This window comes from Panthera uncia, assembly GCF_023721935.1.
Source record: "Panthera uncia isolate 11264 chromosome A1 unlocalized genomic scaffold, Puncia_PCG_1.0 HiC_scaffold_17, whole genome shotgun sequence".
In the NCBI taxonomy this organism is placed as follows: Eukaryota; Metazoa; Chordata; class Mammalia; order Carnivora; family Felidae; genus Panthera; species Panthera uncia.
In genome coordinates, this window is record NW_026057577.1 from 24885405 (window position 1) to 24908954 (window position 23550).

General features: G+C 36.5%; 1 protein-coding gene across 11 annotated transcripts in view; it reads right to left on the reverse strand.

The window, feature by feature from the left end:
- RAPGEF6 (Rap guanine nucleotide exchange factor 6) overlaps window positions 1–23550 on the reverse strand; it is a 214405-nt gene that overhangs the window by 51128 nt on the left and 139727 nt on the right. For all 11 annotated transcript variants that reach the window (XR_007461556.1, XR_007461555.1, XR_007461558.1 and 8 more), the window contains 4 exons: window positions 22110–22267; window positions 13655–13895; window positions 11179–11562; window positions 1086–1297 (listed from right to left, as the gene is read on the reverse strand). Coding sequence is in view for 3 of the 11 variants with exons in the window: in XM_049648461.1 (XP_049504418.1) it covers window positions 1086–1297; window positions 11179–11562; window positions 13655–13895; window positions 22110–22267 (995 nt within the window). In the remaining 8 variants the exon portion in view is untranslated. The remainder of the gene's footprint in view (window positions 1–1085; window positions 1298–11178; window positions 11563–13654; window positions 13896–22109; window positions 22268–23550) is intronic.

Here is a 23550-nt window from a genome sequence, read left to right on the forward strand (position 1 = left end):
ACCATATACAAAAAATAATTCAGGGAGACTGGAAGTGAAACATGCTAAAAGATCCATATGCTAGTCTTTTAAAACTAAGAACATGCTGTGCATTAAAAGATAACCTTAAGAGATTCAAAAGGCAAATCGTATTACACCCAGGATTTATAAGAAATTCTTAAAAATGCATTAAATAAGAAACAACCTAATAAAAGAATGAATTTACCAGGTATTGGTGAGGAACACTAACTCTAGCACCACTGCCAGTGTTGCACTTTTGCTAGACAATGCCAAACTGTTTTCTAAAGTTGATTATATGAATATCACATCCATAATAAAATCCACTATGAACGATATTAATATTCAAAGCAGCATTATCCATAATAGGTGAACAGTGGAAAACTATGAAATGCTCATCAGGAGAATGGATAAATCCACTGTATTGCATTCCGGTAATGGAATACTACTTTTGAAAATGAAATACAGTTACACTCAAAAAACATGGGAAAATCTCATAAATCTAATATTGACTAAAATAAGCCAGAAACCAAACCAAACCAAAATGCAAGAAAACAAATATACTATGTGATTCCATTTATATAAAGTTCAGCAACAGATAAAACTAAACCACAGTATTAGAAGTCAGGACAGTCATTGCTTTTGAGGAAGAGAATGAGGACGGTTATTAGAGAGGGGCATCAATAGGGCTCCTGCAAGGCTAGCAACATTTTATTTTTGACCTGTGAGTTGATTACATGGGAGTTTGCTCTGTCGTAATTCATTTAGCTGTTCTCTTGTTATGGTCACTTTACTGTATTGAATGTGTTGAATAATTCAATTAAAAAAAGTTTGGAAGGAAAATTATTAGTAAACAAAATAAAAAATATGAACAATCTGATGTGGGTGTAAGTCAAATTTAAGTTTGAATGCAGAGGGAAAACACTTAAATTTGTTTTTGTCAATAATGTGGGTTTTGATTTCTAAAATTTGCTACATTTAATTAGGTAAAGCTTTTGTGATATAAAAGGCTGAAAAATATAATACATCACAATTCTGTGGAATTTGCTGAAGCTAAACACACTAATTTTCAAGTAACTTTTAAATACCTTCATGTAGAAATGTCATATCTTTCTTGACAACAGGGAAGAGTGGAATAATTGGAGGCTGCATGCTTTGACTACTAAGAATATTTCTATATTTTGCCATGTTTCTAGATGGATCAAAAAGGTCTTGTAGATCCTGGAGGTGTTTCTCATACTTGCTTGGTAATTTTTCCCAAGTACCTCTGAGTCGTGCTACAGATGCCAGGTTCAAGCCACTGCCAAAGATGAGAATAAAAACATTAATAAGGGACTTGGATAAGGGAGAAGACTCAGGGCAGTAAAGCATATACAACAAATTTCTCTAATAAAGATAAAATAAATAGGGACATGTTTCTAATATGTTGAAATGAAGAGACCAAAACCATGGGAAAAAAAATAATAAAAGGGCTCTCTGATGTTACAATCAGGAAAATTTATACCAGAAGAACTACATTACTTGCGTATAGTTGTAGACTGTAGCCTTTATTTTACAGCTTGCATGTATTGAGACAAACACAGTATTTCCATAAAGTAGACACTTAAACATAAAAAAAAAACCCTTCAAATATCACAAAGTTTTCTTTGCTTTATTCAGAAAATAACTTTATGAAGACACTATTGTGAAAGTGGTTTAAGTAATGCTGGACACAATTGCTATAATAACTGAGGCAAGTTCTAGAGCTGAGGCAGCCTTCTTTCCAAGGTTTTGTTCTCTCATGTCCCTGATTCAAATACTTCCCTATCTCTAGGTTCTAATCCTGTCCCCCAAGGCGTCCACATATTCAATGTCTTCTTCTGACAGGATTTTAAGCTCAGATAGCCCTCCTTTGAAAAACATGCCCATTCGCTCCTCTCTATCCCTTTATGTCTATACTACCATCAGGCAGGTAGGCTGCCACATCAATCCTGCATATATAATGCTTCAATTTTCTAACCAGTTAACCCTTCTTTTATTCCCAGGCACCTGACTTTTACGCACACCACTGTACTTAAAATGTTTTCTTGACTTCTGATTTTAAGGTGTGGAGTTAAGATATCTTTTCTCCCTTTGCCTCTCAGAAATCATCCCAAGAAACTCTATGGATCAATAACAGAAATGCAAATTTCATCTTCACAGAAACTAAGATATCTGTAACTCCTGAACACATTAAAAGGTTGCCAATAAACAGTCAAGATTAAACAGGAGAATGCCAAATGCTGAAAAAGAATGGGCATGGTTAAAGATCTCAATGCAAGCTGGTGAAGTTCTCTGAAGTGGCTACCTCACCCTAAAGGCAAGAACAGCAAATATCCTATTGGAGACAACACAACAGAATCCATAGGATGACAGAATTAGGTGGGGGCTTGACTGTGTTCTTTACCAGGAAATGCCAGGTTAAGTACACAGAGTGAGATAATATCTTCATGGGACAATACCTTAATACCTTTAACAGTGAGACAGGACAGAAGGTAGAAATTCTGAGCGGTAAGCAGCCCCAAAGCTGCCCATCTCAACGTAGTGGAAGGAAGGAAGGAAGGAAGGAAGGAAGGAAGGAAGGAAGGGAGGGAGGGAGGGAGGGAGGGTAAAAACAATTCACATTAAGGCTCAATTCCTGCTAGCCTGAAATAATGCCCTGGATCCTCTCCCACATAAACTTCCTGCAAATAGTTGGTACAGGAAAACTAACAAAGAACACAAGTAAGAAAAATGTTGCCACCAATCAAATAAAAATCAATGACCTAGCCATGATTTCAAATGAATAAAGTAAACAGCTTAATGGAGTGATATAAAGAGCTTAGAGAAAATATGGTAAGAGAAGTTGATAAAAAACAAAACAAAACAAAAAAAAACTAGTCGAGTTCAGAAAAGAAATGAAAGAAATATAAAAACCAACACAGAAATGAAGGCCATACTGGAACGTACAAAAGAAAAAAAAAAAGACTGTGCACAAGTTGTGTTAAGGATCAACAAAAGCAATCAGTGGAAGCAATCAGCAATCAATGGAAATTCTATTTCTCTAGAGAGAAAATAATGGATATGGAAGAGAATGGAGATCTAAAATGTGCAATAACTGCTATCTTTGGAAGAAGGAAACAAAAATAATGGAACTGAAAAAATATTCAAAGGTATAACCTGAGAAAACTACAGAAACAAATCAGGCACTACAGACTGAACAGGCACCACAGTCCCAGAGAACCAGATACATAACTAAAAGAGAGGTAGAAACACAGATGTAAAGGTAAAGGACATCAGAGACAAGGACAGAACATGGGGAGAAATCTCAGAGATTTGAACAGCTACATAAAATGCTAGTTATGAAGCTACTGTCTATGACATTACCAGGAAATAACACGTGAGACAAGAATTTTAAAGCCACAATGTGATGGACGTTCAAAGACAACAGGAAGACACTTCAAATATATTCAGCAAATAGAATTTCTACAAGACCTTTATAAAATGACTAGAAAGCAAACTTCAACCAAGATTTGATTACAGAGAGTGATGTCTGTATCATGACAGCATAAGATATCCCTTGTTTTATCCCTCCAACCAAACAACAAAAGTCTAGCATCTACTCATGAATAACACTGCGTGTGTTGAACCCAGCATCATTCGCCAAGGGGGCTCGGGAAAGCCTTGTTTACAAGTGTATTGGTAAGAGACCGTCTTTAGTACTGTTTGTAGAACCTATAGGAGGTTATGAAGTGGTTTGTGCCCCCCTTGCCTGTAGTCTGGGAGTGCCTGCAGAACAAGAACTCAGTCACCTAAAGAAGAGAGAGAGACTTTGTGGAAGTCCAGGTTTCCAGAAGAGAAGTTCCAGTACTCAGCTGGAGTAAAACAAAATTAAAAAACAGAAAGGTTTGGATGCATTCAAGTAGGTAAAGAGAAGAGCTTGATTTTGCTGGCATCATCTCTTCTCCAAAGCAGCACAGTTGAAAGGTAACTAGATATAGCTGGTGATTTTTCCCACAGGAGAGAGGGAGAGCTGGTGAGTACATGCCTGGCTTCCCTAATTGTGTAGGATGCTGTCAAAGACACTCATTTTACTCTTGGAAGATCCAGACCCAGAACATCCATTAAAGTGGGAGCTCCATGACTAGGGGGAGGGAGCAGATCTGGAGAGCAGCATTTAAGATTCCTGGATAATTTGTAAATGAATACAGGATCTAAGAAAGCAAACTGTTGACATTAAAAACATAAAAGGTGGGGAATAAAAGGGTTTTGCATATGATTGAAGTTAGTATCAGCATGAAATAAATTGTTGTTTCATGTAGATCTCATGGTAACCAAAAAGCAAACACCTATAATAGACTCATGGAAAGACAAAGAAAAGGATATTAGAGCATATCAGGACAGAAGATCATCAATTCACAAAAGAACACAGCAAGGGAGTAAAAAAGAAAGACAAAACAGCGAGAAAATAATAAAATGGCAGTAGTAAAAGTCCCCATGTATCAGTAATCATTCTAAGTGTAAATGGACTTTGTATCTTTTTCAGTTTCCTTCATAAGCTTTCTATAGTTTTCAGCATACAGATCTTTCACATCTTTGGTTAGGTTTATTACTAGGTGTTTTATGATTCTTGGCACAACTGTGAATGGGACCAGTTTATTTGTCTTTCTGTTGCTTCATAATTAGTGTATAAGAATGCACCTGATTTCTGTACATTAATTTTGTACCCTGCGATTTTGCGGAATTCATTATCAGTTGTAGCAGACTTTTGGTGGAATCTATTGGGTTTTCTATGTATAGTATCATGTCATATGCAAAAAGTGAAAGGTTGACTTCATCTTTGCCAATTTTGATGCCTTTGATTTCCTTTTGTTGTCTGATTGCTGATGCGAGAACTTCCAACACTATGTTAAACAACAGCGGTAAGAGTACACATCCCCGTCATGTTCCTGATCTCAGGGGGAAAGCTCTCGGTTTTTCCCCATTGAGGATGATATTATCCGTGGGCTTTTCATAAATGGCTTTTGTGATGTTTAAGTATGTTCCTTCTGTTCCGACTTTCTCAAGGGTTTTTATTAAGAAAGGGTGCTGAATATTGTCAAATGCTTTTTCTGTATCGGTTGACAGGATCCTATAGTTCTTTTATTAAAGTGATGTATCACACTGATTGATTTGTGAATGTTGAACCAGCCCTGCAGCTCAGGAATGAATCCCACTGGATCATGGTGAATAATTCTTTTTATATGCTGTTGAATTCGATTTGCTAGTATCTTATTGAGAATTTGTGCATCCATATTCATCGGGGATATTGGCCTGTAGTTCTTTTTTTGTTGGGTCTCTGTCTGGTTTGGGAATCAAAGTATTGCTGGCTTCATAGATTGAGTCTGGAAGTTTGCCTTCCCTTTCTATTTTTTGGAACAGCTTGGGAAGGATAGGTATTATCTCTGCTCTAAATGTCTGGTAGAATTCCCCTGGGAAGCCATCTGGTCCTAGACTCTTATCTGTTGGGAGATTTTTGATAACTGATTCAATTTCTTCACTGGTTATGGGTCTGTTCAAATTTTCTATTTCTTCCTGTTTGAGTTTTGGAAGTGGGTGGAATTTGTCCATTTCTTCCAGGTTGTCCAGTTTGTTGGCATATAATTTTTCATAGTATTCCCTGATAATTGCTTGTATTTCTGAGGGATTGGTTGTAATAATTCCATTTTCATTCATGATTTTATCTATTTGGGTCCTCTCCCTTTTCTTTTTGAGAAGCCTGGCTAGAAGTTTATCAATTTTGTTTATTTCTTCAAAACCTACTCTTGGTTTCATTGAACTGCTCTACGGTTTTTTTTTTTTTGGTTAATATGTTGTTTATTTTTGCTCTGATCTTTATTATTTCTCTTCTTCTGCTGGGTTTGGGGTGTCTTTGCTGTTCTCCTTCTATTTCCTTTAGGTGTGCTGTTAGATTTTGTATTTGGGATTTTTCTTGTTTCTTGAGATAGGCCTGGATTGCAATGTATTTTCCTCTCAGGACTGCCTTCGCTGCATCCCAAACCGTTTGGATTGTTGTATTTTCATTTTCGTTTGTTTCCATATATTTTTTAATTTCTTCTCTAAGTGCCTGGTTGACCCATTCATTCTTTGGTAGGGTGTTCTTTAACTCCCATGCTTTTGGAGGTATTCCAGACTGTTTCCTGTGGTTGATTTCAAGTTTCACAGCATTGTGGTCTGAAAGTGTGCATGGTATGATCTCAATTCTTTTATACTTATGAAGGGCTGTTTTGGGACCCAGTATGTGATCTATCTTGGAGAATGTTCCATGTGCACTCGAGAAGAAAGTATATCCTGTTGCTTTGGGATGCAGAGTTCTAAATATATCTGTCAAGTCCATCTGATCCAATGTATCATTCAGGGCCCTTGTTTCTTTATTGATTCCGTGTCTAGATGATCTATCTATTGCTCTAAGTGGGGTATTAAAGTCCCCTGCAATTATCCCATTCTTATCAATAAGGTCGCTTATGTTTGTGATTGTTTTATATATTTGGGGGCTCCGGTATTCGGCGCCTAGACATTTATAATTGTTAGCTCTTCCTGATGGATAGACCCTGTAATTATTATATAATGCCCTTCTTCATCTCTTGTTACAGCCTTTAATTTAAAGTCTAGTTTGTCTGATATAAGTATGGCTACTCCAGCTTTATTTTGACTTCCAGTAGCATGATAGATAGTTCTCCATCATTACATGCTCATGAATTGGAAAAATAATATTGTTTAAAATGCCAATACTATCCAAAGCAATCAACACATTCAATACAATCCCAATCAAAATTGCACCAGCATTCTTCTCAAAGCTAGAACAAGCAATCCTAAAATTTGTATGGAACCACAAAAGACCCTGAAGAGTCAAAGTAATATTGAAGAAGATGACCAAAGCGGGAGGTATCACAATCCCAGATTTTAGCCTCTACTACAAAGCTGTAATCATCAAGACAGCATGGTATTGGCACAAAAACAGACACATAGACCAATGGAATAGGACAGAGACTCCAAAACTGGACCCACAGAAGTATGGCCAACTAATCTTTGACAAAGCAGGAAAGAATATCCAATGGAAAAAAAAAGATAGTGTCTTTAACAAATGGTGCTGGGAGAACTGGACAGCAACATGCAGAAAAATGAAACTAGACCACTTTCTTACACCATCACAAAAATACTCAAAATGGATGAAGGATGAATGTGTGACAGGAAACCATCAAAACCCTAGAGGAGAAAGCAGGAAAAAAAACCTCCCTGACCTGAGCTGCATCAATTTCTTACTTGACACATCTCCAAAGGCAAGGGAATTAAAAGCAAAAATGAACTATTGGGACCTCATGAAGATAAAAAGCTTCTGCACTGCAAAGGAAACAATCAACAAAAATAAAAGGCAACCAACGGAATGGGAAAAGATATTTGCAAATGACATATCGGACAAAGGGCTAGTTTCCAAAATCTATAAAGAACTCACCGAACTCCACACCCGAAAAACAAATAATCCAGTGAAGAAATGGGCAGAAACATGAACAGACAATTCTCTAAGGAAGACATCCAGATGGCCAACAGGCACATGAAAAGATGCTCAACGTCACTCCTCATCAGGGAAATACAAATCATCAAAATCACACTGAGATATCATCTCACGCCAATCAGAGAGGCTAAAACGAACAAATCGGGAGACTATGGATGCTGGAGAAGATGTGGAGAAATGGGAACCCTCTTGCATTGTTGGTGGGAATACAAACTGGTGCAGACGCTCTGGAAAATGGTGTGGAGGTCCCTCAAAAAATTAAAAATAGATCTACTCTGTGACCCAGCAATAGCACTGCTAGGAATTTACCCAAGGGATACGGGAGTGCTGATGCCTAGGGGCACTTGTACCCCAATGTTTATAGCAGCACTTTCAACAATAGCCAAATCATGGAAAGAGCCTAAATGTCCATCAACTGATGAATGGATAAAGAAGTTGTGGTTTATATATACAATGGAATACTACTTGGCAATGAGAAAGAATGAAATATGGCCTTTTGTAGCAACGTGCATGGAACTGGAGAGTGTTATGCTAAGTGAAAAAAGTTATACAGAGAAAGACAGATACCTTATGTTTTCACTCTTAAGTGGATCCTGAGAAACTTAACAGAAGACCATGGGGGAGGGGGAGGGGATAAAAAACAGTTAGAGAGGGAGGGAGGCAAACCATAAGAGACTCTTAAAAACAGAATAAACTTGAGGGTTGATGGGGGGTGGGAGGGAGGGGAAAGTGGGTGATGGGCACTGAGGAGGGCACCTGCTGGGATGAGCACTGGGTGTTGTATGGAAACCAATTCGGCAATAAATTTCATATTAAAAATAAATAAACATTAAAAAATTAAAAAAAAATAAGACACTATGACTTCATCTAAAAAAAAAAAATAAAGTAAATGGATTGAAATTCTCCCACCAAATGGGTGGAAGAATAAAAAAGCAAGACCCAACTATATGCTGCCTACAAAAGACTCACTTTAGCTTAAAGGACACACATAAGCTGGAAATCAAACTATGGAAAAGACAGTCCATGCAAGTGGAAACCAAGTGAGAGCAGGGTAGCTATATTTGTATCAGATAAAAAGGACTTTAAATCAAAAATGGTAACAAGAGACAGGGTCATTACATAATGATAAAGGGTCAACTCATCAAGAAAACATCAAAGTCATTAATATACATGCACCCAACATTTCAGCACCTAACTATATTAAGCAAACAGTAACAGACCTGAAGGAGCAACAAGTGGCAATATACTAGTATGGGACTTCAATATCCCACTTGCAGGAATGGATGAATTACCTAGACAGAAAATCAATAAAGAAATGGGACTTGAACCACGCCTTAGGCTGAATGGACCTAACAAATACACACTGGACAGGCTTTTCACCATTAGCAGAATAATCACTCTTCTCAAGCATGAATGGAACATCCTCCAGGAGAGATTATAAACTAAACCTCAAAAGTCTTAGCAAATTTAAGAAGACTGAAATCATGCTAAGTATTTTTTTCTGCCCATAATGGTCTAAAACTAGGAATTAAGAAGAGGAAAATGTGAAAATCTACCAATGGGTAGAAATTAAACAACATAACCGTGAATGGGTCAAAAAAAACAAAAGGGAAATAAGTATCTCTCAAAAAGGAAAATGGAGACACAACATACCAAAACCAGTGGGATGCTGCAAAAACGATTTCCAAGACAGAATTTTAGTGATAACTTTCTATAGTAAGATCTCCAATAAATTATCTAACTTTTCACATCAAAGAGCTAGAAAAAGAAACTTAGCCCAAAGTTAGGAAAAGGAAGGGAATAACAAATATCACAGCAGAAACAGAGGTCAAAAAATAAAAATAAAGCAATGAAACGATAAACAAAATTGACAAACTCTTAGCAAGACTAAGAAAAAGAACTCAAATAAATAAAATATAGTATCTAATAGCAGGCAGAACTGGTTGGTTCACCTGTGTCACCTCTGCTGGAAAGTTGGTATGTGCTTTATCTTCTCTGATACACTTAAACATAAAATAGGAGGAACAAAGCAATTAATTTTTCAGGAACTACTGAAAATGTGTAATGTGTATAATAAAACACTCTTTAAAACAAAACAAACCTCTTAACCAAATACCCATTTTGGGGCTACTGTCCACCACCTTCTCTTGAATCATTCTTTCCTTGGCTTTAGTGACACGATCATCACTGTGCTGGTGTATTATTTCTTTTATTAATCTTCTATCTCTTGGTTGGACTCTCTTCTTCACCCAAACATTCAGGATGGTCACTAGTTATGACTCTTAAGCCATTTACCTTTTATACTCTCTTGTTACACAGAAATCCTCTTGGTGTCAGTTTTATTCACACTACTCCAAAACAAGGCCTGTTCCTACACAGTTTCAATTTCTAACCTTCGAAGTACTTATCAATGGCATTTTTGTTCCCTTGTTTTAGACTCAGCTGTTAAAAACTGTCAGTATGAAGTGTGATTCCTGCATTTTACAGATGAAAAACAAAAAACAAAACAAAACAAAACAAAACAAAAAATGGTCTTCAATTTTCTACTGACACATTGCTACTACACCACAGAGGCAGGACTCTGACACAAGTGCAGCTGATTCTAAAGGTCACTGCTAAACTCTGTTCCATACTCCTCCTAAAAAAAATAAACAAACAAAAAACACCCCCTGCCCCAACCCAAAACTCCTCCTAAATCATCTAATTAAAGTGTATCCAGTGGTTAACTTCATAAAGGACTTTCTTATTACCATGACAGATTTATGATTATAAAGATTCTGATTCTACCTCATGTGAGGGTAGGAACAAGCCATAATTAAATTCTTGGGGGGGGGGGGGTGCGGCGCGGCATACATAGTTGGGATTAAGATGTAATTATGCTGCTATATGTAAGCACGTGGCCTTATAAATGCACAAAACTGCAACTACCCTCCCTATTTAAAATTACACTTCCTTTGAGAGGAATCCCTCTAATGATCAGCACTATACTATAGGGGAGGGTCAGAAGATAAATTATCAATCTCAGCCAAACCTAGTGAGTCAGGGGAAGAAGATTCCCAGCTCATATAACCATCCACACTTTCTGGGCTTTTATAAACCAAATTTTTGTAATTCTAATTCTAATGCCTACCTTGTTTGGACAACAACACATCCAGTGATACGTGAGGCAGTACCTGATGAATGAGCTTACCAAATAGTTGCATTATTACTGTTGTTGTTTCAAAATAGCAATTTTAGATTAGAGTACTGATACCACACTATGATTTTTCAGTGCCAAATCACAGTGAGGTAGATAATGAAAGATGCACAGTACTGGAGTCTGATGATAAAGACCAACTGTTGGGCATAGATCCAAAGACAGTATGCCAAAGGGAGAGAAAGGAAGAAAAATGGCAAGGCAATCAACCTAATTCAGCCAAAAAAAAAAAAAAAAAAAAAAAAAAAGTTTAAATGAAAGATGGAAGAAACAAAAAGCAAAAAGCCACTATCACCAGAAGAGAAAACATATTAACTCTAACAATACTTTAAAAACCTGTTAATCAGACTTTTCTTCTCCTAGTCACTTAACACACAAGAAATTAGCTTCATATCTAATACAACAAAACTATACACAACTATTTGTACAAACTTACCTTATTATTGCAAACATGGAATTGAAGTTCTTACATTCTCTACAATGAAGTGCAATTTTAATAAAATGCTTAATAATCTTCATTCGTTTGAGCTGATTTGGTTCAGTTAAAATCTCTGAAGCAACCCAGAATGTCTCCTGGTTAACAATGTCCTCAAACTCTTTCAAGTGAGTATTTCCTGTTTTGGAATCTAACTTAAAAAGGTCATCGATGTATTCAGTAGGCTCAATATTACGAAACAAATCAAAGTCCCTCATTGATAGCTGAGTGGCCACCTCAATGGTACTGAGCTGCAGCATGGACAGTTGGCTTTCCTTAACTAGTTCTTGGGCATCTTCATCTGAACATAAAGTTTCTGTTTCCATGTTATTTTTTAAATAATACCTAAAAAAAAAAAATTGTTTTTATAAGTGATTTCACATTTATAAGAGCATCTTCCATATCTAACTTGTCAAAATGTCATTATACGGTTAATAACATTTTGTCAAAAATATTAGCAGACTATTCATTTGTAGATGAAATGGAAAATTAACATTTTAAGTGTTCATTTATTTTTGAGAGAAAGATAGAGGGAGACAGAGAATCCCAAACAGGCTATGCGCTGTCAGCACAAGGCCCAAGGCAGGGCTCAAACACATGAACCATGAGATCATGACCTGAGCAGAAATGAAGAGTCAGATACTTAACCTACTGAGCTACTCAGGTGCCCCAGAAAATTAACATTTTAAATGAGAAAAATTTAAAGAGTAAAAATAATGTTGATAGTGCCGTGAACCTTATCATTTTACGCAACTACTCACAAAATGTGTCAATAATTGTGTATATATTCTTGAGGATGAAAGCTCTATAAGGCCTATATGAAGGTATCTGATGCATAGCAGGTACTATGTTAAGTATTTGTTCATGGACAGCATGAATAAACACCTGAATCTATTCAGAAGTTGTTCCTACGCTTATTTTCTTCTTCATTTCTGAATTCCCAAGAGGAGCAAAGAAGAGTAAAACCTATAAAGGAGAGAAACCCTTGCACTAACGATTTCTCCCTTGTTAAATACAAAACCTCACTCCAGCAAATGGTACTGATCAGCAGCCATAAAAAAGACCTTCATTTTCTTCTTTTTACATCAACAATTCTATAGCACTTAAAAGTTAAGAGACAAGCTTCACAGTTGGGAAATATCTTGTACAAGGCTGTTGCTGGGGACAAAGAGGTAACATGCTGTGTCACACGTCACTTTTACTTTATTCTTTTCTGGTATACAACTCGATCCAAGCCTAAGTTTGTATCTCATCTATTTTTACAGTCAAGCAACTATACCTCTTTTTCTTCTTTTATACTGTTCACATGCCTAAAAGAAAACTACAAATGTGTTGAGACCCATTACACTAGTTAATTATATCTAACATTTATAGGGTAGGTTAACTCATTAATTCTCTTACCATTCTTATGAGGTAGTTTCTATTTATTATCATCCCCATATTTTTGATGAGAAAATTCAGACAGAGAGAAACTAAATAACACCCTGGTCACACAGCCAGAGCTAGAATTTACCCAGACTGCTGAGCACCCTGGCTCCAGGGTCTGTGCTCTTTAAGCACTATGTGTAGCTAGCAAAGCAGAGTTAACCCACTCTTTTAACAGCATCCATGACAGGCAATCTCTGTGAGGTTTCTAAGGATTTTACTCTACATGTAAATCTAAGGTCACTAAAAAGAAAATATTATTCTCAGAGAAAACCACCAGCATAAAGAACAAATGTACTATAGAAACAATCTTCTGGTTGATCAAATAATTTTCGGAGCTCATTTAAAAATTATGCCTTCTTTTGTCCCACATAAATTTTAGTCACATTAAAAACAAATTTATAATTTAACATATATATTGTCACATACATATAAAGATATGTATCACTTGGTTTCCTCTGTAAAAAATGGACTGGACTACATCAGTGGTTCTAAGACTATTTCAGCAGGAGGGCTAAAATAGCTTAGCAAATTGTCCTCTTTCTCCTCTCATTTTCAGGTAGTCTTTATGAGAGCTAACACTCTGAGATTCCATTTACGTAATTATGGAGACAAGGAAGCTGAAAAAGAGAAATCCTACTTTAATTTTAGAGTGAATTCAGTGATGTTTCTTAAGATCACTTAAGACGTGATGTTTCTACTTAAAATGTCTGTTTTTACACATGATCTTCAAAAACACATCTAGATAAAGGGGGATTAAGAGATTTAAAAACTTCCAGTTATGTAATAAATAGCTCATGGAGATAAACACACAGCAGAGGAAATATAGCCAATAACAGGCTGACAACATTGTCCGGCGACTACACTCATCGTGGAGAACACTGAACACTGTACACAACTGTCAAACATGCTGTACACCTTAAACTAAGAGAACACTGTAGGCTAATTATAGTTCATTAAAAAAAAGAAACACATCTAGAAATAAAATACATTCACTAATAAGCACATTCACCTTCCATTGAGCTGAATTCTATCAGCTAATTTGGAGAACTGGTCCGGAAGTCTTCTCTGTTTTATGACACCCTCAGGAGTAACAGAAACTTCACAGAGAGAATATGTGTCAGATGCACCAGTCAAACCAAATTCATGAACAGCATGACAAACAACTTCTTTAGCTGTAGTGTCTTTACTGATGATAATGTAGCAACTTTGTTGATCTGCTTTGAAAACTCTTATAACTTGATCAGGAATATCTACATGAATACAAAAGTGTGCCTTGTTATTTTCAAGACAATTAAACTCTTCAAAAAGCAATTCAGAACAAAAAGCTCCCTCTGAACAGTGATACATACATTTCTATTCCAGGAGGTTAACAGAAATCACTGTTGCATTTATTGATAAATGAATATATCAGCCTTCTCAGGTGATGAAATACTAATATATGTTCACAGAAAAACACATACAAAAAAATAAGCTGTTTTTAATGGAGGCATAGGACTCCTTAAGATATATTTATTTTTTAAAAAATGTTTACTGGGCGCCTGGGTGGCTCAGTTGGTTAAGCGGCTGACTTCAGCTCAGGTCACGATCTCACGGTCCGTGAGTTCGAGCCCGCGTCAGGCTCTGGGCTGATGGCTCAGAGCCTGGAGCCTGCTTCTGATTCTGTGTCTCCCTCTCTCTCTGCCCCTCCCCCGTTCATGCTCTGTCTCTCTCTGTCTCAAAAATACATAAACGTTAAAAAAAATTAAAAAAAAAATTCTCTTCTAAAAAATGTTTACTTATTTTTGAGAGAGAGAGAGTGATCGTGTGCATTTGTGTGAGCAGGAGAAGGGCAGAGAGGTGGGTAGAGAGAGTGAATTTCAGGCAGGCTTTGTGCTATCAGTGCAAAGCTTGATACAGGATGTGAACTCAGGAACCGTGAGATCAAGAGTCAGATGCTTTAACCCACTGAGCCACCCAGGCAACCCCATAATATGTATTTTATATTTTTACATCATACAAGCCTTTAATGACAAACATTAGGTTGCATATCTTTTATAATGACATTATGATGAATAATACCCTCCTCCCCTTCCCTAGTAGATAAACCTTTGCAGGCAATCTGATTATTTCCTCAAAGAAAATCCAAAAAGAGTGGGGGATGGGGGAGGAGACGAAGAAGAGAGAGAGAGAATTGCTGAATTCAAGGAAGGACATGCTTATTTTTAAGGTTTTGAAATATAGTGCCAAAGTGTTCTCCAAAAAGGCTATAATATTTTATCATCCTGGAATATAAAGAGAACAATTTTAGTTACATTCTTAGTATTCCTTCTTTTTAAAAATACTTTTTGGTATTCTTTATGCTCTTTCTTACTGAATTTATGCCAATACTAGATAACAACACTCAGTCTACTATAAAGTGGCAGTTTTCCTATTTTCATATTTAACAGGAAAATTTAAAATATTCATGCGGTTAAATCTCAAACTTTGTCATTTCTTTTTAATTTTTTGATTTTTGAGACAAGAAGAAAGAGAGCACAAGTGGGTGAAATGGGTAGAAGGAGAAAGAGAATCTCAAGCAGGCGCCATGCTCAGCGCAGAGCCCAACAAAGGACTCACTCCCATGACTCTGGGATCATGACCTGAACTGAAATCAACATACACTCAACCGACTGAGCCACAAAGGCACCCCTTTACCTTTGTGATTTCTGCTATCAGCAGATAAATCTTACCTCAAGATAAATGTTCATATGATATGCACAAATAAGTAATGATATTATCCTCCCCATTCTACCTTATTTTAAAAAATTTTTCTTGTTACACAGCACTGGCCAAAAACTTCCAGGACAATGTTCAATATGATGACCCCGGGCTACTTTTTAATATAATTCAGTGTTAAGTAAAAAGTGATTTGACAGCATGAACACGTGGTGTATTTTCCCCTAATATTACCGAATATTGATTATAAACATAAATAATCTGAAAATTAATCATTAATATTTCCCAATTTCCTAAAATTATTGTTACAAAATTGTTTAAAAATTTTTTTCCTAATATTCATTTTTGAGAGAGAGAGAGACAGAGTGTGAGTGGGGGAGGGGCAGACACAGAGGGAGACACAGAATCTGAAGCAGGCTCCAGGTTCTGAGCTGTGAGCAGAGAGCCCGATGTGGGGCTCAAACTCACAAACTGTGAGATCATGACCTGAGCTGAAGTCGGCGCTTAACCAACTGAGCAAACCAGGTACCCCAAAACTGTCTTTTTTTTTCTTAAGAAAAATATACTATTTGTGGGTGTTTTTTTTTTTTGTAATGACTGTAATTGGGTTGAGCGAGTTTGGTGGCTCAAGTAGATATGGTTTCTCTAGCACTCTCTTATTGCATTATTAACTTTAAGAGATGAAGAAAACTTAACAAATTTGTCTTAAGGCCATCTGAAGTATAATTCTGTTTAAAGGGAAGAAAAGAGTAATGAAATAGATGCAGCAGAAAATAATTTCACAGAATAAGGTAACATTCTGAGGCTAATGGCACAAAAAGAGACAGATTTCCATGACCGACTGGAAGATTCAACTGAACATATATGAATACAATTCCAGGAAAAAGGAGTCCTAAATGTTCTGGGTCTACTGCCAAGTTGGAAGCAGAAAGCTTCATATATTCAGTCAAGTCTCTTTTATAAGATAGATGCAACAAACTGCCTTTCTTGATGTATGCAAATATATGAGTCACCAAAAGCCTCTTGTTCATTATTTCCTTGCAATAAGACAATCCTTCAGGTGTTGCTGACATCGCGTTTGTAAACCTACAAGGCTTAAGGTTAGAGTGTTTTATGATCCACCCAAATTGAGATGCTTCTCTACCCGTGGCTAGAAAATATTTTCAAGTAGATGGAAACTGCAGTTTGCTAAGAGAAAGACAGTGAACAAAAGGGTTTCATTATCCCCATTCCTATCCTCTTCACAAAAGTAGGCCTCAGTTGTCTGGGGCTCTAGAATTGGATCAGCTTACTAGGTCTTTGGAGACTGAGCTTTCAGCCCGCAGGACTGGCTAACCCTGAGGTAAGGGGGAGATGCTCTGATCACTTTAATTTCTCTAGGGAAATTTATTCACAAAGAGAGGGTGGGAATTTGCACACATTTCATTTTCTCTTCTTTTGTTTCCAACATACTATTAACATCTTCTGGGAAGGAACTCAGAGTTGTGTATCTTGCTAAACAGTTAAAAAAAAAAAAAAAGTCATACTTTCTTGAAAGTGATTTGTTTCCCATGTGAAGGCCAAACTGTGACATAATCACATAAAAGGGATCTGGCATTATGAATGGGTACCTCTAGAACAGAACCATAAAAGGGATTATCCAGAGGGCAGCCCATTACCCAAACCCTGATAAATTTGCCATGGTAGTAAATGCCAACCTAGAAAGTTACCCGGAAAAGGATTAGAGGAAGACATTTCTTTGCATTGCTATCATTGTCAGAGTAAACCTATTTTTCTCTTTTAGAGTTGTTACAGATATAAAATATCCATATTCTTCATCAACATGTTTGCTGTCAGCAGGACATCATAGATGTCAAACCTAATACTTAAACATGGCAGATATTCCAATGTTAATGATCAGATGAATGGTAGACATGAGGTCAGAATAAATTTCAATCAAGAAAAATGATCTAATTATTTCAAATTTTAGGCATGAAATTAGAATGCATATAAAAATATAACCCCGTAAGGAGAAAACACATTTAAAAAGACTCTTGGTGGATGACAGCATTTATTAGTCTTAGGATTCATAGTTCATTTAAAAAAAATCTTACATAATAGGTAAATAAATTCAAGAAAAGCAATCTCCAATATCTGGCCTTTCAACCCAAAGGCAAAATTTCTAGAATGCTAACTATAATCTTGCTGAATAAAATATAAAAATAAGATACTTGAGGGAAGCATGTATTGACCCTGATGTTACAGTAAAAACGGAAGACCTTTTTAGGTAAGATGATGATAAAATAAAACCAAAAGGCTGACTCTTGATTCTATCTTATGTTTTTAATGTTTATTTATTTATTTTTGACTTAGAGTGAGTGAGTGGGAAAGAGAGGGAAAGAGGGAGAGGGAGGGAGGGAGGGAGGGAGGAAGAGGAAGAGGGAGAGGGAGAGGGAGAGGGAGAGGGAGAGGGAGAGAGAGAATGTGCATGCAGAGCAGAAAGGGAGACCAAGAATCTGAAGCAGGCTCCAGACTCTGAGCTATGTGCAGAGAGCGTGACAAGGGGCTTGAACTCACCAAATGCAAGATCATGACCTGAGCTGCAGCTGGAAACTTAACCTACTGAGCCACCCAGGTGTCCCATTTTGATTTTACTTTAAGTTGCTAAATGGTGAATAAATATTTAGGGAGTGCCTGTTATGTGTCAACCGTGTTCCATATGATGAAGATACAATAATAAATAAGATGGGACAAAGTCTCTGCTCATACTTGAGACAGTAAGTGGTGGTTCAAGGAAAGATAATCTATATAGTGAAGAGTTTCACTACGAAAACACAAGATAGTTGTATAATGGTATAGATCAAGAATTGGCACTTTTGTTCTATGAAGGCCAAGGCAGTAAACATTTTAAGTTTTGCTGGACAGGAGGCAAAACAGATGATATTTTGTACACACACACACACAGAATATACACACACACACACACACACACACACATATATAAACACAAGAGAAAACAAATCTCCAGAAAACATGACAAAAATTTGAAATATAATAATAGTAATGCAAACATAAAATGTAAAGATACATAAACATAGAGACTTTGTCAACACTGTAAATGTCCACCAAAAGGGGACTGGTTAAATGAAATGCCAACAGCTGTTAAAAAAACTGTGGTAGAACAACACATTCTGAAACAGGAAAGTATTCAAGGTATATTGCCAGGTGAGATGGGTAGGTAGAAGAAAAGTACAGTGTATCATTTGGGGTGCAGAGAATGTGAACACATTTTATGTGCACTCAAATTTCTGGAAGGATATATGAATAAATGAACAATTGTTAATTCTGGGGAGTGGAGACTTATATTCTATCCCTCCTCTGCAATTTGATTTTTCAAAAACTTTATGTTCCTTTAAAATAAAAAATTAGTTAAAATAACTCAGACGTGGAATGCTGAATCTGAAAGTTTACTAAGTATTAAAGAAATCAAATAAAAGGTTTGTGCTATTAAATGAAAAAGTAGTAAGCAAAAAGTTCCATATGCACACTTGAGAAAAAAAAAAAAATTCCAGTTTCACAACCCTTGGGCCACACTCTTGAGTTGTTTTAGGCCTCATCGAACATTAGGTCAAAAATTCCCCCTACAAGTTTCCAAGTTATAGAGCAGCATGTATACTGATTCTATAACCAAAAATACATGTATTCAAAGAAAATGATGAAAAGAATACACACCAGTCTACACTGGCAAGCTTATCAGTGGGTAGAAAAGTTCTGGTTCCTACTTCATTCAATTCTGTATCATGGGACTTTTTAAAAATAATAAAACACTACACAGAAACATTAAGTAATGGAATACCACAGTTTTCAAGATACTTACAGTAAAAACCAACAGCTGTAGGCAGCAAAAACAAAGCAAAATCACAGAACAGTCAGCAATCAAAAGCAAACTATTAACAGTTCTGTAGCTTTCACCCAACTTGCTAACAACAATTAAACAAGCAGCATAAACACACTGAAATCAACAGTAAGTTAATCAGACTTGGCCAATGTCACACATGTACTACAACACACACATGTGATGTACACAGCTAACCTAAAATTCAGTGCCGTCATGCAGAACTTAAGGAACTGAATTTGGAAATTAATTGCTAAGGAGTATTTTATTCAACAAATATAAACCGCACCATAAAAGCGTTTTCAAAAAGTTATACAATTTGGGGATTAAAAAATACAACTTATAAGTTAAATACCTGTATGTGTTCTTTTTTTTGTAATTAAAAAAATTTTTTTGAGAGACAGTGGCGGAGGGGCAGAGAGAGAGAGAGAGAGAGAGAGAGAGAGAGAGAGAGAATCCTAAGTTGGCTCTGCGAGGTCAGCGAGGAGCCCTACATGGGGCTGGATCTCATGACAGTGAGATCATGACCTGAGCTGAAATCATGAAGCAAATGCTTAACTGAGTGAGCCACCAAGGTGCCCCATATGTGTTCATTTATATTGCTGGTATGGACACAGGCTGCAGACTGAGCTTTGCAGACTGACCTCTCAATATAGATTTTATCAAAGCATCTTTGGCTCTTTCAACATGTTTTCAATGAGTGAACTATGCAATCAAACCAAGTAGCACCTTCTCTTCAAATTTCAGTGCAATGAGGGGCTTACAGTTTCTAAATTTTAGTAATTTCAACCTCTTCTTTTGGTTCCCCCAGCTAACTCCCCAGCTGACTGCTCTCTTAGTCCTCTCCCTACAACCATCCCTTATGTTCCTCACCCCCACCTCTAGATATGCCAATGACAAAAAACAAAGCCATAAAAATCACTTAATTTAGAAATCATCGGTCCTTAAAAACTCAGCTTATGAAAGTATGCATACTTAGTTTGTGTTTTGGTAGTGTAAAAATATTTTATTTGTGAATGTAGTATAAGTAAGAGGCACTGCTGTTGGACACACATACAGACATGAAAATAAATTCCCATGCTCCTACTTGAAAGCAATGTAAGAATAGACAATGAAAATGCGTTAAAGATTTCTCGGGAAGGAGGGATGGCCTTCCCAGAGAATGTTAACATTGAGCTCAGCATCATGGAATAAGAGAAAGTTCACCGGATATGCAGGGAGAGAACTTGACAGGTGGCAAAACAGCACGGGCAAAGAAATCACACTTGTGAAGATATGCGGCAAAGAGAGAGAATGTCAGAGTAGGGAGACTGGCAGGACAGAAGGCTAAAAAGGGGGTTTACAATCATGCTGTGTAAAGTGAACACTGACAGTTACTATGTTATTGTTGCAAGGTTACAGATTCACTCTGCCTTGTCATGATGGGGCTGAGATTCTGCGAACCACATTCTTGCCAACTGGTCCCTTCTTAGGTTATGCCAAAAAGGGCACCAAAAGCAACTGTAAGGTTAGAGGAAGAAAACACTTCCTGCTTTATGTTTTTTCTTGTGGGATTTTTCTTCCTGTACTACCGCAGCAACACGTCTTCACCCTGTGGTGGCATTTCTTTCATGTACCAGAAGATGAATCCACTTGGCAGTTTTCCTGCCTCTGTGATACCTTAGTGCTTACTTCTTTACCATTTTAGGTAAACAGTTAATTGGCAACAATTTCTTATATTAAATTCTGATTAAATATCTGGAGTGGTTTCTATCTCATGACTGAACCTTAACTACTTCAGAAATCATTAAGAATTCCTAAGCAGAGTAACAACTCATTAAAATCTGTGATCTAGAAAGAACACTGGTAGACAGGTAGAGAGGAGGATGTGTTGAAGACAGATTAGTGAGTTTTGTACCCTCTAACAGTTAAGAGGCAAATGAAATTTTTAAAGACCCAAATAACAATGTACAGAATGAATGTCACTAAACTGTGGTATGTTGAGTTTTTATTCAAGCTGCTATAATAAAACAGAAACTTTACTACTACACTTACTATATATTCCCTCCTTTCTAATAATGGGATTCATGTAATCAAGCTTCCTTCCTTTCTTATACTAGCTGTTAGGGCCTTCAGCATTAAAACTGAAGCTGAATCACAACTACACCAATCTTTGTAGATCTATTTATTTTTTTTTCTTTCTTCTCCTTGGACCTAATTATACATCTTGGTTTTAACTGTATGTGTCTTTTATTGAAAGGCATCCCAAATCCTTTCAAGTGATGGATACATAAGTAATTTTTCAAGTTTTTCTTCCCTGTAATGAAATTTTACATTATACAGTTAAATAACAATTTTTGTCTTTGGGCACGAACTGATGCATAAAAATAAACTTGATGTCCCACATGATGTTTAAACCCAAAACCAAAATTTAAGCACTAATGAAAAGATGCTATAGTATATCTAATTAACAATACATGACAATAAAACAATTTTAGCTTCAGGTGCTGGGGAAAAAAGTTTCCAGAAAATTACTAACATATTTCAGTACCTCACAAAGGAAGAGAAGTGAGGCCACCAAGACTGAAAAAATCTCCCTTATCCTTTTCCACACCATGGATAACTTATTTCTTGGCTGAGAAGCAGCATCCTTGCTTTCTTTCCACTGTTCTGATAAGGGTTACCAAAAGATACCTAAATGTAATCTCTTTCCTATGTACTATTTTATATTGGAGCAAGTACTGCTCAAGCTTACGCAAAAAGACAAAATGAATGTTGTTTGGAGTTCTGCAGTGAGTCATAACCTTGAGATAAGAGAAGAGGGAAGCAAGCAAATCTATTTGATACACAAGTCTCAACCATCTAATTTGTCACTCTGGAATCAATATGGCTATATAAAATCACAAACAAAAATTACCTGAAGGATTAGAAAAATCCAACATGCTGGTGGTAGGCTGCAGGAGATCAGGGCTGCTGGAAGAGAGTGTTCCAGGAATAGGCATTATAGCCAGACTGTGCCTGCAGTGTCTTGTTCCCACAATGCTGTCATCTTGCGACTGGCTCAGGCCTCCATCACTTGAAAAAAATGTCATACATCACTTTAAAGTAATTGAGAATTCTTAATGGTAAACGTTTCTGCTGTCTGTACACTAAGGCATAGTGGAACCAATTCAGAGTGGTGATTTAAAAAATTATATATTACAGCAATTTAAAAATAGGACAACTATAATAATGAATACACTTATAAGTTAAATTTTTAGGATAAATAAATTTTAAGCAAGTTAAACCTAAGAAATTCTACTATATCATAAAGGTGTACTTCATAATGCATCATAAAGAAATAGTCACATTGAGTTTCTGTTGGTTTGGTAAAGCAATTAAATCTGGGTGTGTTGGGAGCCTTTAAGATTGGCCAGTTTCAGTAGACACTAACATATGTATCCAACAAGGCACAACCACACCCCAACAAGGTTCACACTCACAACATAGTGGATGGTGACCTTTTAGGCAAAGGATGCAGCTGGGTCTAAACCCAAACCAAAAAATGGCAGGCTGCAGAAAACAAAGGGACCATATCCGAGTGACAAAGTAAGAGAGGTCTTTAAACATATGAACAACCGGAGAACTGCCCAAACCAGTGATAACTGGGAAAAGATAAGAGGAAGATGGCAAACAGAACAGAAAACAATGGGTATATGTGACAAGTACAAAGAAGAAAGAAGAGGGCCAGAAATCAATATAAAGGAAAAAGAATTTTATAGTCTCTGAAGTTTATTCGAGGACACATTATTTCTTGTGTGATGTCTCAAGTCTAATTACTTGGCTACTCCCTAGATGAGAACATCAAAACTACAAAAGAAAGCAAACCATCTAAAGTTGATTCCCTTTAAAGTTTTAAAAAATATCAATCAAGTGGCCATATGTAAGCAAATAAAGCACTCTTAAAATACTTTAAAGGTGTTACAGAGGCAACTCTAAATCCATTGAAGAGAAAAAAATCAAAAGAAATATAACTCTGTTACTTAAGTTTTAGATACCCCCAAAAGGTCTATAAAACAAAGGATAAATGAAACAGTCCTATATAAAGGACAGCAATGAAAAAGATTTCCATTAGCATCAATGATCAAAACACCATTTGTTTCTAAGAGTTAAACCAATTCTTAGGTTAACGTTAATTCTTATCTATGTTTTACTCAATGTAGTATTCTACCCAATACTTGTTACACATATAGAGGTATCACAGAATACTTACCTATTATCATGGAATGCATTAAATGAATGGTATGGGATACATCCAGAATGTTAGAGGAGTCAAACACAGGACTTAGGCAGATAAGGCAACTATGCAAGATGAAGTG